This window comes from Frankliniella occidentalis, unplaced genomic scaffold, assembly GCF_000697945.3.
Source record: "Frankliniella occidentalis isolate FOCC.00 unplaced genomic scaffold, Focc_3.1 Scaffold107, whole genome shotgun sequence".
Classification (NCBI taxonomy): Eukaryota; Metazoa; Arthropoda; class Insecta; order Thysanoptera; family Thripidae; genus Frankliniella; species Frankliniella occidentalis.
Genome location: NW_026267236.1, coordinates 70085 through 86661, shown reverse-complemented (window position 1 = coordinate 86661; position 16577 = coordinate 70085). Strand labels below are relative to the sequence as shown.

Below are 16577 nucleotides of genomic sequence, written 5' to 3'. Positions count from 1 at the left end.
GGGGGGGGGGTAGAAGGTGATGTGTGTCCAAGTACTGAGATTGGATGACTGATAACGGCCCCGGGTGTGTGTATGTGTCCAAGTGTGTGACTGCGTGCGGTGTGTGTGGTTCATGATATAACTGAAGCTCGTGTCTTCGTATTTTTATTGTCAGCTTTTATCTTTTCTCTTTATTTTTGTATGTTTGACTGTCTCTCTCTCTCCTCTCCTCTCTTCGTTGCCTTTTTCTTTACGGCCCGTGAAGTTTAAATCAGGGTCGATTACGGCAGTCGGCCTGGAGGTGGCTCTGCTTCGCTCTCGCTGCCGTGTCGGTCCGGGGCATTATTCGCACACTGTTTGCAGGACGAGTCATAAACTGGAGCCGCCTGGAGTGGGGCCCTGGAACCCCCCTGGAACCTCCAGTCGCGCGCGGGCCACGCTACACACCGCGGCAATCAGGCTCAACGTCGCGTGTTTCATTATTTACTCGCCGCGCAAATAAACTAAACATTCAGTTAAAAACTGCGCTGTTTTTCGTTATCCGCGCGCACATTTGACTGTTTTGTTTGGGCTTGCCGCATTCCCACTTCACGGGCGAAAAGTGAAAAGGGCGTAAGTCCACGGACTGAACATTGGAAGTGAAAAGGGCGTAAGTCACGCACTATGCAATAGACTTACGCCCTTTCCGCTTTTCACCAGTGTCTTTTTGACTTCCCTCTCTCGCGGCCCCCGCGGTGATTGGTTTAGTGCCCGCGCCCCGCCGCTTCCCGCCCCGCCCCGCCCCGCCCCGCCAGCCAATGACAAACGAGTGTTTGCCTCGGCGGGCCCGGGGCCCAATGAGCAGAGCCCCTTCCCTCACTTCGTTTCCGCGCGCGGGATACGTATTCTATTAGTTGCGCCCCACAACGACCCGGGCATAATAACGATCTGTTAAATAAATAAAGCGCCCACACACACTCTCTCACGCGGGACCGAGCCACGCCACGCCACGCCACGCCGCCCCGTCAGAGGCGAGCTACGGTCTCCAGCCCCTTGCGCCCGGTGTCGCTCATTACTCAGCGAGGCACCATGAGGCGGGCTGCTCATGCGGTCCAACGGATTGAATAGTTTTGTGTAAGCTTTGGTGCAATCGCTGCGATAAGTCTTAAACTAAACTAAGTGGGTAAAAATAGTTCCATCCCCGAATTGGAAAGTGCCTTATACGGATCGCCGGTGTATACGCGGCCAGAATATGATGTTCGGGAGTTTTACAGAGGCCGGAACCCCTACTTGAACTTGATGCGAGCTTTCTTCCTGATACTCCAGCGAAGAAGGCACAGAGGCGCCCTGGAGGGCCTCCGAAGCCCTTCCTTCATGGGTCGGCGTAGACAGCTAACGTATTTTGACAACCAAGCGCCACTGACAGCGCAGCGCCCACAAGTTTTGTCTGCTCTCTGCGCGGGGGCGGCGGCGGCAGCGCGCCAAGGTTGAGGCTTTGGGGCGGCGGAGGCATCCAGCGGCAGGTTGGTTGGTTGGTTGGTTCGCGGGCCCTCGACAAATCCCCGACCCCGACCCCCAACGACGCCCCACACTCCCCGATCGCGATGCTTCCCTGCGATAAGACGGGCAAGTATGTCGCTTTGGGGCCCTTGTTGCTCAGCCACGCCACGCCACGCCACGCACCACCTCGCGGCCACGCGGCAGGCACAGCCGGCGCTGGAATGAAACAAAACCAACACCGTCGCGTCGCCGTGACGCATGGCCCCTGCACGGCCCCGCGTGCGCGCGGGTGCTTGCGCGTGTCGCTCCCCGTCTGCAATACGCAGCAGCTCCCTGGCCTCTCGTCAAAACCCCTTCCTCTGTACGATACGATACTGCCATAGCCGTCGGACCCACCGCTTTGGTCAAGAGGAGGGTCTATCGCATGTCATTTTTGATCTCAATTTGCCTTTTGTTGAGCAGGTTGCCTTATTGCGCTGACGAATCCGCCTGCTGTAGTTGCTGCTGAGAATATGTGTAAACTTTTTCTATTTTTGTGCCGAGTGTATAAGAGCGGACGCCGCAGAGTTGCGGGTTTGCCTACCCTCTTGGGCTGCAGGGGCCGTGGCGCCTTACGAGGGAGTTGGCAAACCTGCGACTTCCGCTTTGATACAGCCGGTATTATTTCGCTTTCCTGGCTGTAATGTTGCTTTTTTCTGCAAACGCGTGAACGCAATGACACCATGATAGTTTGTCCATTTCGCAACGACACTCAGCTCCTCCCATTCTGCTTTGGACGACCCCCGCCCCCTCGTTTTTTTCCCTGCTGGAATAACTTCCCCATGGCTTTTTGTCAACTGTTTGCCGCGCGCCACGACATGCCAGTTTCTGCCCTGCTTCTTCCAGTTGTTGTCCTTCCCTTCTCTTGCCCCTCCAGCCAGGCCCGCTCGAACACTCTCCCGTGCCAGCCAACGCCCCCCCCCCCTTTCCCTCCCCCTTTCCACCTTCCATCGCACTCTGTCTCACTTTGTCTGTCTTTCTCCATCTCTCTCACAAGGTGAATTCGTGCTCTGTGTTTTATGCTTGTTCCTAATTTGTTTTCCCGAGCCATTCTACCTTACTGCCTTGTCTCCCGAGAGGACAGTTGTAAACTCAGAAAAGAACAAGCAAGTAAAGCAAGCTTAACATTCCTTAAACACGCGTGGATGCGATGAGCGATGACATTATATGCAGCAATTGAGATTGATTCTACATTTTTGTTGTGATGGAGAGACACCGCACACACCTCGTATTTTTCCGAGTTTTCGTCGATGCAAGGGCGACGGCTTATTTTCTGCCCCCTCCGTCTGAGATGAGACGGCTGAAAGCACTCAATACCACCAGGTGGCTGACTCACACCGTGCACTTTCGTAGTTATACTGTACCGCATGCGCGGTTGTGGGCGGGTTTGCCTATCCTCGCAGCCCACGGCTGCTTGTGGCCCCGTGCGAGTAGGCAGTCCGCCCTCAGGCATGCATGCAGTACAGTTTAACTACGAAGTGCGCAGCGTAAGTCAGCCATAGGCGGGTTTGATAAGTATCCGCGAGTTAGTGCAAGTATTTTCGCGTATGCCCTAACTGACAGCGACAAGACCCTCCTCGGATCGGCGACCACGAATTTGGGTTCATCGTTGGGTGGAGTAAGCAACGTCCGTTTTGTCCAGCTTCCTATCGTTGTTACTAGCTAGGTTGTTATCATCACTATTATTGTCGCTGTTTAGCATTTAGATATAAGTTTTGAATCCACATTGTGTTCCCTCTCAGCTTGACTCAGACAGGGCTTGGTCGGGCTCAGACGACACTACCCCGTGCGCAGGTAGAGAGGGAAGATCACAAATAAAAGTCTCTAAGAGCACGGGGTGTCGTCACCTGTTTAGCCTTCAGCTTAGCCGCGATGATCAAGATTAATTGAAACTGGACACAAATAATTTGCGGTACTGGTAAATTTTATTCGTCACATGCCTGCTCATGGGCCAGAAAAAGTCATAATACAAAAATTCACTTAACAGAAAGTTAGGTCTCCTAAAAAAAAGAGTTCCTTCTTGAATGGAATTTTAATTTTTAGCTGCTGATGACGATTTTAAAACTAGGGTGATTCGATAGATGCACACTTTAATCAATTTCGCTCTCATCTATTCAATTATTTAGACAGATTCTGAATTTGGGCTGGGAAAAATCCTGAAATGTTAGGAAATCCACTAAAATAGCATACATTCCAAATATTTCACTACAAAGCAGACATGACATAGATATTTTTTTAAATGAAACGAGTAAATTTTCTATAGAGATATTTTAAGGGACATTATATTTTATAACAACACATTTTGGACTAAGCCACTGAAAACAACAAAAACAACAACATGAAGCTCAGGCTGTTTTTGTTTTACAATGATTATAGATACTAAGCTAAATTGGATGTGATTTTCTATTACAAAATCAGTGTTTACAAGTGGTCAATATATAATGGCCCAAACAACGCATCAATGGATATGATTAGGATTAGGATATGCTAGTATTTGATCACATTACACAGTTTTGTGATTACAATACATCATGAGTTAAGTACATATGACTTTAGGAAGACATGGCTGTTGCTGACAGAATTTGTCTTTTTATCAACCTTCACCAATAAATTTATCTTTCATGTAATCAGTCAAAATGTGTCTCCCAGCTAACATAACATTAAAGACAAATAAGTAATAAGTCACAGTATTTTGTTGATTATTTATGCTTTCAGGCAATTTGAGAGAGGGAATAAATGAAGGTATTGCACTACAAAAGCTCTCTAGAGTTTGACTTTATGTCAATTAAAAACACTGACTTTAGAAGAAGGCCACAAATAATGACCCATATGCTAATCCTGGTTTCAGGTCATACCCAGCATTCTGATGTGAAATTGATTGGGTTTGCAAACACTGTGCTCGCTCAAACTAAGGAGGAGTGAGTGAAGCCCCATGTTCTCCTCAAGGAAGCCCATGGCATATGGCACATTCAATATATGGGTCTTGGTAGTGTACATTAAGACAAAACTGCACAATTTTATGAACACATACACACCAGGGTATCTACATCACCTTCCTACTGATAGAGAGATTTAAGGAATGACAAAAAATACAAATGGTAAAACAGAAAACTGGTAAAACCATGCTAATCACAGACACTAGTGCAATCAGCAAGAAACAAAAGTCTAAAATTTCTAAAAACTTTTAAAAAAAAGGTGAAAGACTCATCTGCCTCTGACACCATTCTAGTCCTACTTATTTTAAGCACTTTTGGTAACATTATGATCAATCATCAAAAAGATCTAACAGCATTTAACTAACTATTTATGTTATATAATTTGTGCTTCCAGCGCTACAATATTTATTATTTGAACTGAATAATTTTTTTACAATATTTGCTTAAGGCACTTGCTCAAACTAGATATAATATTCATATCAAGATAATTGCTAAAATAGATCAATATCAAACTATTAGCAAATAGTAAACTGTTAAGTAAGGAATGTCAATTCACTGGTAACAATGGGAAACTTTTAAAATTGAAATAAAATTGTATCAAGCATGACTCCTTTTGATAGTACCTATGAAGTTTAGATTCAAATGCATGCGTTCTACATCAGGTAACAAAATTCGTTTGGGTAATGACAAATACATATTGCAAATGCTTTTATGTCCAGGCCATAAAATTATTTTCAATACCTAAAATCTGATCTGTTTTGGCCAAAGGCAAAAAAATGTTCTTTGATGTAACTAAAAAATAGTCATAGAGAATTTTATGAAATTCTCAATCCACCAGTACAGCACATCTGGGACTTATCTTAACGCATTTGCGGTGAAAAGAGCAGCATTCATGTCCCATAATGTTGACAAGTGTAGAGCATGATAATTCTTTAGCAGAATTCGCTTTGATATGCTCTTGCTTGCCTGATGTGCTGCGGTGGACGCCCTAGCTATTTAGCTTCAGGTGGGCAATCTGGTTGGCAAGAAGGGTGAGCAGCGCGGAATGCAGGATGGTTTTCCAACTCTCTGTCAATTCTTAATATTATAGGGAATGGACGAAGGTCCACATGAAAACTGTACAAAAAAAAATGAAGAAATTGAAAATTAGTGTTTGACAACAGTATTACATTTTTAAACAAGTTATCATTACTAACTTACCGTCTCGCATTGAATACTTGCGGTATGAGACAACAATCAGCCAAAGTAATGTCATCTCCTACACAGTATTTTCCGGCACATGTTGTGAGGAGTTTCTCAACGGCTATTAAATAAGAAATTTTAGAGAAATAAACTCATTTAAATATGCACACACAGAAGAAGAAAAATATTAGTGTAAAGTACCTCTCAACCCTCGATTAATCCAGTGCTGTGCCCATTCTTTCTTTTTCTCCTCACCAACATATATGAGAACAACCAAGTTCTGGAGAGGTTGTATTCCAGATTGAATCACTTCACAGATTTCTCGTACCTACAAGGGATAGACATATGAAGAGAAAAAAAAAATTGTTGGTTTAATTCCCAGCCTTTTTTTTTATAGGGGGAAAGGGGGGGGGGGGGATTTTGCTTTTCTTGAAACTACAAACCTTAGCTCTTTTGTAAACATCTGATGGCATAAGAGATCGTTGGGGTCGAGTCTCCTCAAGGTAGTGCATAATATTGAGCTGAGGAGGACACAAAGAATTATTATTTTCTATAGAAAAATAAAAAGCAATAACAAAATAAACAGACAATTTTGAGAGCAATACCGATTCAACAATAGTGTGTCCATCAATTTGCAAAGAGGGTACTTGTTCCATAGGGTTTACTTCTCGATAATCATTGCAGTGCTGTTCTCCTCCACCTTTGATCAAACTTATTGGCTTTATGTCATATGGTATTTCTTTTAAGTTCAGAGCTAGAATGCACACAAAACAAAAGTGAGAAAAATTTCAAACACAAATATACTTGCAGTTGATTTACGTATTATTATTGTCTTACCAATTCTCACTCTCCAGGAACATGAGCTCCTCCAGTAGGAGTACAAGAGAGGCTGGAAAAATAGAAAAAGACAGTTATGTTTTCGACAGAAATATAGGAGTAGGCCACATTACACTGCATACAATCTTGAAATTAAAAGAAACAAAGTTTAAGAAAAGCACATGATGAAAAATGTAAAGGTAGTTGTTCGGCAAATAACCATTTCTGTCGAAGCCATAATCGGGAAGTATGCTATTTCGTTTAAAAAAAATCTGAAGTTTAGACACACAGCCTGCACATCTACTTCTCAACCTACTGGTGGGTAGGCTACTACTAAGATCTGCTGTTGCTTCTCTCAGAGGACCTGCATTCCTGTCCCCTCCAAAACCAAGGTCATCAAGAACCTGTCCCCCACCTTGTTTTTCCTATTGGTCAATGTCTGCTATCACTGTTTCTACCTGAAGGTGAAGGTGAAGGAATGAGTCTATATAGACAGAAGAGAGGGGGAAGGAACATATTGGGGGACATATTGTGAGAAAATTTTTGGATGTGCAGATGGTCATAAGGAAAGGGGGAGAGTGAATCATTAAATTTTTATTTTTTCAATACGAGTTGCAACAGTTTTTTTTACTTATTTAAGAACGTAAGAACTGTGTTCCTCTTAAAATCAAAATTTAACTTTGGGTTAAAATTGCACTATATGTAATTAACATCCCCGTAGACATTTTGGACTATAATGTTTGTAATTGAAGTTGTTGCAGTTAATTAGAGAAAAAAAATTGCGTGAAACACATCATTATCTTCTGTGAATTTTCTTTCAACCTGAAGTCTTTCACTTCAACTTGTGTATGTATGCACAATAAGAAGAGCCACTAGTTTAATTAAAGGGAAGACACTTTTGACACTTCCCTGTCAGATGTTTGCACATTTGACAGCTACAAGAAATAGAACCGATCAAAATCTCAACGAGCCGAAAAAAAAAAGCAAAAGTGTAGTGAGAAAAAAACTTCGATTAACGGAAAAGGCAGTAAAATTAAAAATGATAAGTATCGTTCAGTTTCAAGTTTTGAATAGTAAAAGGATATGCCGATAGCCTGGCGCGCCCTGATTAGCGGCGCCGAAGCTCAATGAAATGGCTACACAATACTTAACAGTAGGGTACTGACCTTGCCTCCGATGGACATGTGAGTACGTTTTACCCGTTTCCGGTCCACCGTAAATGATTTTACTGCAACTTATGTCACAAAAAGCTGCTTTTATTGACGGTAAACGAAAGTTTACAAACTGAAGCAAACCAGACGACAGACTGAAAACATATGACGACAGGCGGTTCTACACATCTCCTCTTCGTGACAAGCGGGAAATTTGAAAATTTCGGGAAATAATTGGATGAATTCCAGGCGTATACTTCATTTCTTCAAATGTGGTTAACAGCTTGCAAGAAATTTTGCAATCATAGACGATCAAAATAATTATTATGACTTTGCATTCATTGGCGTGATTCTTGAATAGAACGAAAATAATTTCATTATGAACTCCCGCCAGCAGCATAAGCACACGTCACACCAACGTAACCTATTTTTGATGGCAAACGAAGATATCAAATCTCGGACTATACTGAGTTTATCCTTTATTTTGAAATCGTAAAATATGCTGTCATGCAACAAATTACGCGATTTCAAGGAAGGCACATTGTTACGAGGCGTGCCCTCCTCTGATAAAAAGATAGAAAACGCGAACGAAGGAGTGTCGCCTGTGTAGCAGACGATGAACAAACAAAAGCACAACCACACACAGCACACAGCAACGCCAGTCATCTGTTGCAGAAGCACACATCTGCCGGTTCTTTGAACCTTTTATTCAAAGTTTATCTGTTTGTTGACATGTTTAAAAAGTGAGTAAAATTCTGTAGAGGTTTCACGTTGTTTCTTATCTTAGATGCTTTCTTAGTTATCTTTTTTTTTCGGCACCTAACCAAAAATTTTAGTGTGTTGTGATAGCAATATGCTCGTTCCAGAATTTCTACTAGATTATTAATGATTTTGGAGAAACCGGTGTCATTATATGCACCATTAATCTTACATGATAATTCCTCCATTTTCATATCTGCCACTGCTGTTTATGTTTTCCTGTTTCTTCTAAGGATTCTTAGAAATTGTCAGTGCCTCCCTAACCTATTCACCTTCAACTATGTCAAATTGTAAAAAGCGATAAATTGTTTCATTTCATTTCTTGATTTAACATGAATTTGCACTGGTACCTGTTGCATTTTCATTATTGATTTGTATAAACACGAAGTTCACAAAAAAATAAAAATGGGACTAGTTTATGATTTGAGAAGCGGAAACATGCTACTCTGTGCGGTAAACCTTGTCTGCAACTTCTTTTAAACATCTTTTTTTTTCAGGTTTGATGAGAAAGAAAGCGTCTCAGGGACGCAGCAACTTAAGTCTTCAGTCCAGAAAGGAATTCGTACCAAATTATTAGAACTGTATCCAACTTTAGAATCTTACATAGATGTTATTCTTCCCAAGAAAGATGCTTTCAGAATAGTTAAGTGGTATGTACACACATTCTTTAAGGTCTTACCAAGAGTTGTGCACTGGTACGTGCCTTTGGGGGAAATATTGTGGGGTTCCTGAGGATTAAGATCTTCATTGGAATTCATTGGTACTCTATTATATTTACACCCTGGTGTACATCATATATGTACCCTAGTGTACAAATATTATGATGTCATATGGACCCAAATGGTGTTCCTGATCCTTCTGGGACCTTAATTGTACCCCGCTCCCCCTAGCGTATGTGCATGATCCTTTGTCTAAGATTAGCTTGTTAAGATATGTATAAACTTACTACTCTTTTTGTCTATGCAGCCACGAACACATAGAGCTGCTTGTGAATAGTGCGGGTGATTTGCTCTTTTTCCGCCAAAGAGAAGGACCATGGATGCCCACATTGAGATTGTTACACAAATGTAAAAATTATTTTAAAACTGGTGTAGTGGTTCCTTTTGTTACAATTGTTTTTCAACAGTAACAATTAACAATTTGTTTTTTGTTTTTTTACACTACAGATCCATTCTTTCTTCCCCTGGAACAAGTTGACAAAGGCGCCATACGATTCGTTTTAAGTGGAGCAAATATTATGTGTCCTGGTCTTACATCACCGGGAGCTAAAATGACGACAGTACCTAAAGGGACTGTAGTTGTATCCTTGTCATATTTATCTTACTTTGAGACTATTGGTAGAGTGCAAAATTACAGTGGCCACTTGCACAGCAGCGCCTCTCAACGCTGTGCTAAGCTCTACTGATCTTTTTTCTGATTACTGTTCAACAGCTTTGAAGCTAAATAACACATACAGCACTGTGGGCACTGTGACTTTATCCTTCGGCCGGCCATGCAGCCGAATGGAGGGTCCTCTCAAAGTTGGGCCTCTAGAGATGAACTGTGTAGTGCGGCTGTGCAAGTTGCCACTGTAGTCGGATCTTCACAGTCTTCAGAATTGAATTTTTGTCTGCATTGTACAATGTATTACTGGGCATAATTTTGTTATCTTTCTGTTTAATGGTTTTGTAAAATCCTTGACTCAGTATTTAGGCTATAATGGCAGAAGGAAAACAACATGCAATTGCTGTGGGAATCACATCATTATCCACGGATGACATGTATGTCAATTCAAATATTTGGTACCAGTACTTGTACCCAAAAGTTCAACTTTGTCATGAAATGTATTTATTTCTCTGTTTCAGATCAAAAGTAAACAAAGGTGTAGGTGTGGAAAACTGCCATTATTTAAATGATGGACTTTGGCAAATGAAACCTGTTAAGTGAGCTGTCTCTGGTGTGATACAAATGTGCATTTGTTTATAATACATGTGTTACTCGTATTGATACTAAAAGATTTTTGTAAGTAATGGTTCTTCTTTATTGCATAAAAAACTGTAACATACACAATCTCTTTTTCTTATTTTTGTGAAACTGAACTACTAGTTCTTGTTTCAAGTTTCCTTATGGACTGCACTCTAAAACTTGTGTGTGAGGGAGAGATAAATGGTGGAGAGAAATGATTTGGTGGTGTATTGAATGATCAACTTTATTCTAGATCATTTGCTACTTGTCTCAAGAGAATAAACCCTTGAGTAATGAAATTACATATGCAACAAAATTTTGATGGTATTATTCCTATTATTTACAATCAAACAAGAATGTATAGTATTCTTATGGACATTCAGTTAAAAATAAAACTATCATTCTCATCAGTCACACATGATTCAAAACATGACAGCAAACATTGTGATGTTCTGTTGGAAGTAACAAAGACACTGACATACATGTGAGGAAACGGAAGCTCTGCCATTTGTTCTTTCTGCTGAATGAAAGTGCTTCCAAGCATAGTTAAAGTGCCTGAATGAGGAGGATCAAGGCACTTAATAGGACACATGACTCCTAATGAAATTTTGGAAGTTTGAACAGGAAAAGGTATTTGCAAGAGCTGTTAAATTCTATAAAGGTTGATAATGTTCCATTTTGTCTATCTACTATGAAGTAGGGTGTCAAGCCTTAAGAATGCAAATATGCAATTTTTAATGACCTTTACAGCATTTGGCACATTCTAAATTATAATTTGGCTTTAACCCATGTACATTCAAGGCAGAAACTTAATTGGAGAGTGAATGTGACTCATGTGCATTAACCATTGGGTGGCTAGATAGGTTTCACAACGGAATAAAACAGTAAAAAGGAAAGGGTTTCAAAAGAATATCAACTAGGGTAAAACGATTAAGAAGAAAGAAAGAAAAAGACTCCACGAGAGTAAGTAACTGACAATATAATCTGCATTTAAATATTTTTTACACTATGATTTTATGGGTTTAAAAGTATAATTTACTTCTAGAATGAACACTTTCCATAACTGCTTCTCATAAAATGCATCTGTACACAAAACTCTCATACAATAGGCCACTAATATGGATATACCATAAGAAGGTGGTAAATTCACTTTTAAAAAAAATTCCTTCAAGCTTTGACAGCTATAAAAATGTCACTCAATATAAATGAGCAAAAACTGATATTTACATGAATACCTATACATGCAAAACATGGGAATATTATTTTTTAGATGTTTAGCAGAATTTCAGTTCCAATGCATAATTGATCATCAATTTCAAAAACAGAGTCTCACAGTGAAGGACAGACTACTTGAAAATAAGATTCTGTACTCTTCCTTACTCTTTAGTCATGAAAAACATTGTTGGAAATTCTTCAGAATGAAAATTCAGAGCGGGTGTAAGTAAAAAATATATATTATTGTAACATTTAAAACTTGGAGGGAAGGAAAAAGTGAGTTTTGATTTCCATAGGTCATTAGGTCATCTGATATACCAAAATAAGTGGTCTACCCAAGAGTAATATCAACCCTGACTCTCCAAATGCTCCTTCTTGCATCTTTAGTAAGAGATCAAGATCATTGTTAGCTACTACAGTATTTAAATAAAAGAAGAATCTGACAAACAGTTAGGGACAAATTTTTGATTTTTGAACTAAACAAAATTTTCAAGAAAACTGGGCCAGAAAATTTGTACTGAAGCCAGCACATATCATATGAAGCATTAATACCAAACTTGTCTGCTCTTTTTCAGGTCCACATAATGAACGCCATCTTAAAACGTAAGCAGCTGTCGCATTGAAATGAGCAATGGGATATAAGAACAGATTGAAGGAGATATTGGGCTATCACAGAAATCCATTGCAATCCATTTTATTCAAACAGGAACTTGGCTCCACCTGAAGAAAATGCAGAACTAAAAACAACATTTCTGAATTTCAAGTTTAAAAAAAGCAAAGAATTTAGGAAAATCATGTCATTGTCAGAAAAATATAGGTCTCATTTTTAATTCACAAAACTTCCAAAGGATGTCAGGAGGTAAGATGGAGTGGTAATAATGTCACACATCATACTTACTACATACAAAAAGCAGTGTCAAGATACAATATGGATAACATTGGCTAAAATGCGAGACCATAGCATTATGAATCACTAAAAGAAAGCATACAGCTGTCAATAATTCAAGAACAGTTCTAATGTGGAAAGGGAGGATTTGTTTTATCAACCTCAATACACCATAGAAAGGTATTGAGCCAGGAGTCCCACAAATAACAGTTGAAAATAATTTATTACAGGATAGCCAAGTACACAGGATGCAGTAATGAAAGTACAGTATGAACATCAATTTTAAGGCAGAGGCAAAAGGTAACATCTTAAATGAGAGGCTACACCACATCATAGATGAGGTAAAAGAAAAAGTTGTAAGACAAATTAAATTTTTGTGCTAACTTATAGAAGTGTCAACATGCGATGCTTAAGAAAGCTAAAGTATGTACCTTACTTCTGTCACCATCTAGCATTCACATTTCATAAAAAAATTTGTATTTGAAGGAGAAAGAATAAAATGTAGAATCACACTTTGCAGGTTATAAAAGAACTTTTTTCCAGCCAACGTGCTTGAATCTAAAAGAAAAGGTAAAGATAGTTTAAAGAAGTACATGCATGTAGGAATCACACACTAAAATCTTTGCTTATCAACTTAAGAATGGCAATCCATATTTAAGATAGGATAACAAATTTCTAAAAATGAGCAACAGCCGGAAACTGAGGAAATAAAGTAACAAATTATAAAGGCAGTAGTGGAAAATTCTTTCTCATCTTCAAAATAAACAAGTGTAAAAAAAGGAAAAACCTCAACACATTTGTTCCCCCTTTCTATTCATACTAGGTCGGTAATTCATTCACATTAGGTATCTCATACACTTAAAATGCACCATCCTCCAATTGCAGTTTGAATTAAGATAAATTTCCTACACATTTGTGTAAAGAATGCATAAATTTCCTGAACTTTGATAATCAATTACAATTTTGAGGAAAAATTTTGCTCATTAGAAGAAGATTTTGACAAGCATTTGAATAATAACACAGGCAGAATGACTCCATACTACAACAGCAACTAGCTTAGGGTCCTGTTTCTTTGTACTGCAATTTATTAAAAGTTATAAAAAGAAGACAAATGCTGCTGTAATATAATTTCTCACACAAAACTTGACAAAACCAATACACAATTTACAATCGCAAACATACTGAGAGATTTGACAAATTCATACATTCATACACTTTATACAATCTTGCACTCATCTTATAAAGATCCATGTGCCCACACTTCCACACATATACATACATACATTTATATTTATATCTTTATATACATTTATATTATGTATACTATTCACACTCTAGCATATCCCATAATACACAACATGTGAACTCACTCAGTCAAGCACAAGTCACATAAGGGGTAACTGGGAGAAAAATAAACAAAAACAAAAAACAACAACAGTATGTCATTTAACGGAGAGCGTAAATAAGTTCATAGTTGTTTCCACCTCCACTTCATCACAGTCGCAGCAATGGTACAGATAATATAACACAAACCACAGGTCAGGTGGTCTAAGGGGAATCACCTTTCAACCCTGTATCTTCACACATATTTTCTAGTGCTTTAAAAACTTTTGTATTTATTAAAATTAGATTAGAGTGCTCCTAAATGCCGCTTAAAATCCCTCAAGGCATTTGGAAATCTGCAATGTTGAAGGCAAAGCAGCACTAAGCCTTCTTCAGTCATGGTGAGGACAACTCAAAGCAAGCTGAGGAGTCCAAGCACTCATTACAGTATGCAGCATGCAGCAGAGCAACAGCTGCTTCCACCCCCTTTACTCTTTTGCCGTTGATCTGAAAATAAGCAAAAAATTAAGTAGTAATTGACAAGGATATTTGTATAGGTGGAGATACAATCACAGCAATCTATAGATTATATAACTTACCTTGTGAATTTGGCTCTGGAAGGTTCTCTCTTGGAACAAGATGCATTACTGTTGTTTTGCCAAATGGCAGTCCCAGAGCCCCAAGAGTTACATTGCTGTGAAGGAAGCGACCTTGATAGATGAGCCGCAATATTTCTGCTTTTGCTACCGCTTCTTCTGCCCAGTCTGTAACAGATTAATAAGAAATTTAAATAAGGCACCAAATTATGAGGAACACAATGCACACTGCACACAAATCATACCTTCTGGCCAGTTGTCAAAGACATGTTGAGCAATGTCCCCAGCTGATTCACTTGGACTAAATAGGAATTCTTTTGTCTTGCCACTGACCAATATTAACTTCAAGTTGACCTGAGAGAACAGACAAAAAAATAATATTAAAACAAAGTCCAAGAAATTATTTGCCTGTTACTGGTAACAGTTAAAATATTTATTTTTGTTTCCCTTCTCTTTAAATTCATAAGTTGAATCTGCACGCTTCATCTTATACAGATATCTTTTTTTTAAAAATGTGCGATTTTAACTGAGTCTCCTGAGTTCCTACTTTTTGATTCTTTCAATTTTGCTTCTGAGGTGCATGTCAGAATACCCCTCACCCCCCACTCCTCTGGTCGGTTCCTCTGTTGCCGAGTCAGAAGTCAAAAACGGTCAGAACAGAGCAGAGCCTGGACCCGCTGGGCCTCCCCTCAGCGCCCCTTTCCTCCTGCTTTGCTTCTCGCATCCCTTTCACAGCAGCAGCATTCTTGAGGCACAGCAGACTCAGCAGCGCTCAGTTCGATCAATACGATGCGAGAGCGTGCGAGAGAGAGAGAGATGGCGAGATGGCGCGCAGCAGGAGCGAGGCAGGGAAGGGGGCGGGAGTGGGTGGGGTACGGGGAGGGTTAGTGGGGTGAAAGGAAGAAGGGAAGAGGAGAGAGGAGGAGCGAAATAGAGTAGGTGTCGTAGCAGAGGACAAAGAAGGGAGAAGGGAGGGGAAAGAGGGGGGGGGGGGCAGCAGGCAGAGCCCGGGCGGGGCGGCCGCAACACAGCGGGGCCCTCCCCTTCCCCTGCACGTTACATGGAGCCAGACCAAGCCAGACTCGCTCGGCTCGACTCGGCGCGAAGAGCGAAAGTACAACAGAGCGTAGCGCATTGCGCAGACAGACGCCCCCCGCCCCTCTGTCTCCTCCAGGGAGATGGAGCTTAACTGAGAACACCCAAAAGTTAAACAACAATATGTCCGGTTATTACAAACATCGACATACACAAATTTACGGGGCTATCAGGAATAAATAAAACTTTGCTGAATATCGCGGCAAAAGGGTGTAATGTCATCATCAGGGTTACGTTTTATATAAATGTTGTTCACATAAATGGTGTTTGGGTATTTGGAGGGTGCAACAATTAAACACGTTTCTCTCAAACAGGAAGCTCTTTGTAGGTGGTTCTGTTAACCCAGATCCGCCCAGCCTGCCTCTCTGGCTCCGAAATCAGTGCCTTCCAGCTACGCGCTTTCCGCAATTTCACCCTGTTGGTTTTCCAGCGGGCGGCGGGCGAGGGGCGAGAAAGAGAGGGGAGGGAGGCGGGAGGGGAGGATTAGACGGAGCCCGGCGCACTTTTAATTTAACTGTGGTCTGAGCGCGTTACGGGGAGAGGGACGGGGAGGGGGCGAGAGGGGTTGGCAGCTGACTTCTAATTTACCCGACAGGTTTACCCGGGGAGAAAGGGGATGGGATGGGGGTGGAATCGTGACGAAAGAAAAAACTTCGAGTATTGGAAACCTGCGTCCTCCGAAAGTCGCATTTGCATCGACCGGGCGAACTAGATTAACCGTGTCGCTTACTGCCCCCCCCCCCCCCCATCTTCCGCCTGCTTCCTGCTCATCCAAGATTTGGCCCGCCGAGCCACGGTAATCACCTGAAACAGACAGAAACAAAAAAACACGTCAGTCCGGATGAACCTTTAGAGACGAGAACGCGAGGCGCGAGCCGTCCCCTGACCGCCCTACTTTGCAGCGCAGCGCCTGCCTCGACAGCTAGCGAACGTACAAAGTGGAGCTGCGCTGGTAGCAACAGCGACAACCTGGTCGTCCGAGCGAGGTAGGGCAGGGCGGCAGCACCAATGTCACTGCAGGTGCTGCAGGGGAAAGGAGGAGAGGGGGGAGGGGGTATAGAGCGAGGTACAGCAAAGGTATATAGCGAAGGGAGGCAAAGGGAGGCCACAGAAGGGTTTATTGCTGAGCGAAGCGAAGCTCTCCGGAACAGTGGACCGAGCTCTCCTGTGGACCTGG

The 16577-nt window shown here is 41.3% G+C and overlaps 3 protein-coding genes across 4 annotated transcripts in view; 1 reads left to right on the top strand and 2 right to left on the bottom strand.

Annotated features, from left to right (window-relative positions):
• Positions 1-3403: 3403 nt before the first annotated feature.
• LOC113203243 (probable maleylacetoacetate isomerase 2) lies at positions 3404-8028 on the bottom strand. 2 transcript variants are annotated; one of them, XM_052270003.1, is made up of 7 exons: positions 7598-8028; positions 6453-6504; positions 6221-6369; positions 6059-6136; positions 5817-5943; positions 5634-5736; positions 3404-5549 (listed from the first exon to the last, which is right to left on the bottom strand). In XM_052270003.1, exons 1-7 carry the CDS (start codon positions 7613-7615, stop codon positions 5426-5428), a joined length of 651 nt encoding a protein of 216 aa, XP_052125963.1. In that variant the 5' UTR covers positions 7616-8028; the 3' UTR covers positions 3404-5425. The 2 variants fall into 2 exon arrangements, with proteins under 2 accessions (XP_052125963.1, XP_052125965.1); XM_052270005.1 differs by lacking the exon at positions 7598-8028 and adding an exon at positions 6652-6821.
• Positions 8029-8183: 155 nt separating this feature from the next.
• Positions 8184-10390, top strand: LOC113203245 (malignant T-cell-amplified sequence 1 homolog). Its single transcript, XM_026417826.2, has 6 exons — positions 8184-8325; positions 8839-8991; positions 9308-9408; positions 9508-9641; positions 10034-10101; positions 10186-10390. Exons 1-6 carry the CDS (start codon positions 8315-8317, stop codon positions 10265-10267), a joined length of 549 nt encoding a protein of 182 aa, XP_026273611.1. The 5' UTR covers positions 8184-8314; the 3' UTR covers positions 10268-10390.
• A 123-nt stretch (positions 10391-10513) lies between these two features.
• The window catches only part of LOC113203244 (ubiquitin-like protein 3), a 28088-nt gene continuing 22024 nt past the window's right edge, over positions 10514-16577 (bottom strand). Inside the window, exons 2-4 of the mRNA XM_026417825.2 lie at positions 14551-14659; positions 14309-14473; positions 10514-14216 (exon numbers count right to left, since the gene is read on the bottom strand). Coding sequence (XP_026273610.1) covers positions 14152-14216; positions 14309-14473; positions 14551-14659 — 339 coding nt within the window. The 3' untranslated portion in view covers positions 10514-14151. The remainder of the gene's footprint in view (positions 14217-14308; positions 14474-14550; positions 14660-16577) is intronic.

Coding starts and splice junctions, on each gene's coding strand:
- LOC113203243 (XM_052270003.1), bottom strand. Junction 6,370..6,452: donor TTCCTGGAGAGTGAGAATTG/GTAAGACAATAA, acceptor TGTGCATTCTAG/CTCTGAACTTAAAAGAAATA. Junction 5,737..5,816: donor GATTAATCGAGGGTTGAGAG/GTACTTTACACT, acceptor CTTATTTAATAG/CCGTTGAGAAACTCCTCACA.
- LOC113203245 (XM_026417826.2), top strand. Junction 8,992..9,307: donor GCTTTCAGAATAGTTAAGTG/GTATGTACACAC, acceptor TTGTCTATGCAG/CCACGAACACATAGAGCTGC. Junction 9,642..10,033: donor TACCTAAAGGGACTGTAGTT/GTATCCTTGTCA, acceptor CTCAGTATTTAG/GCTATAATGGCAGAAGGAAA.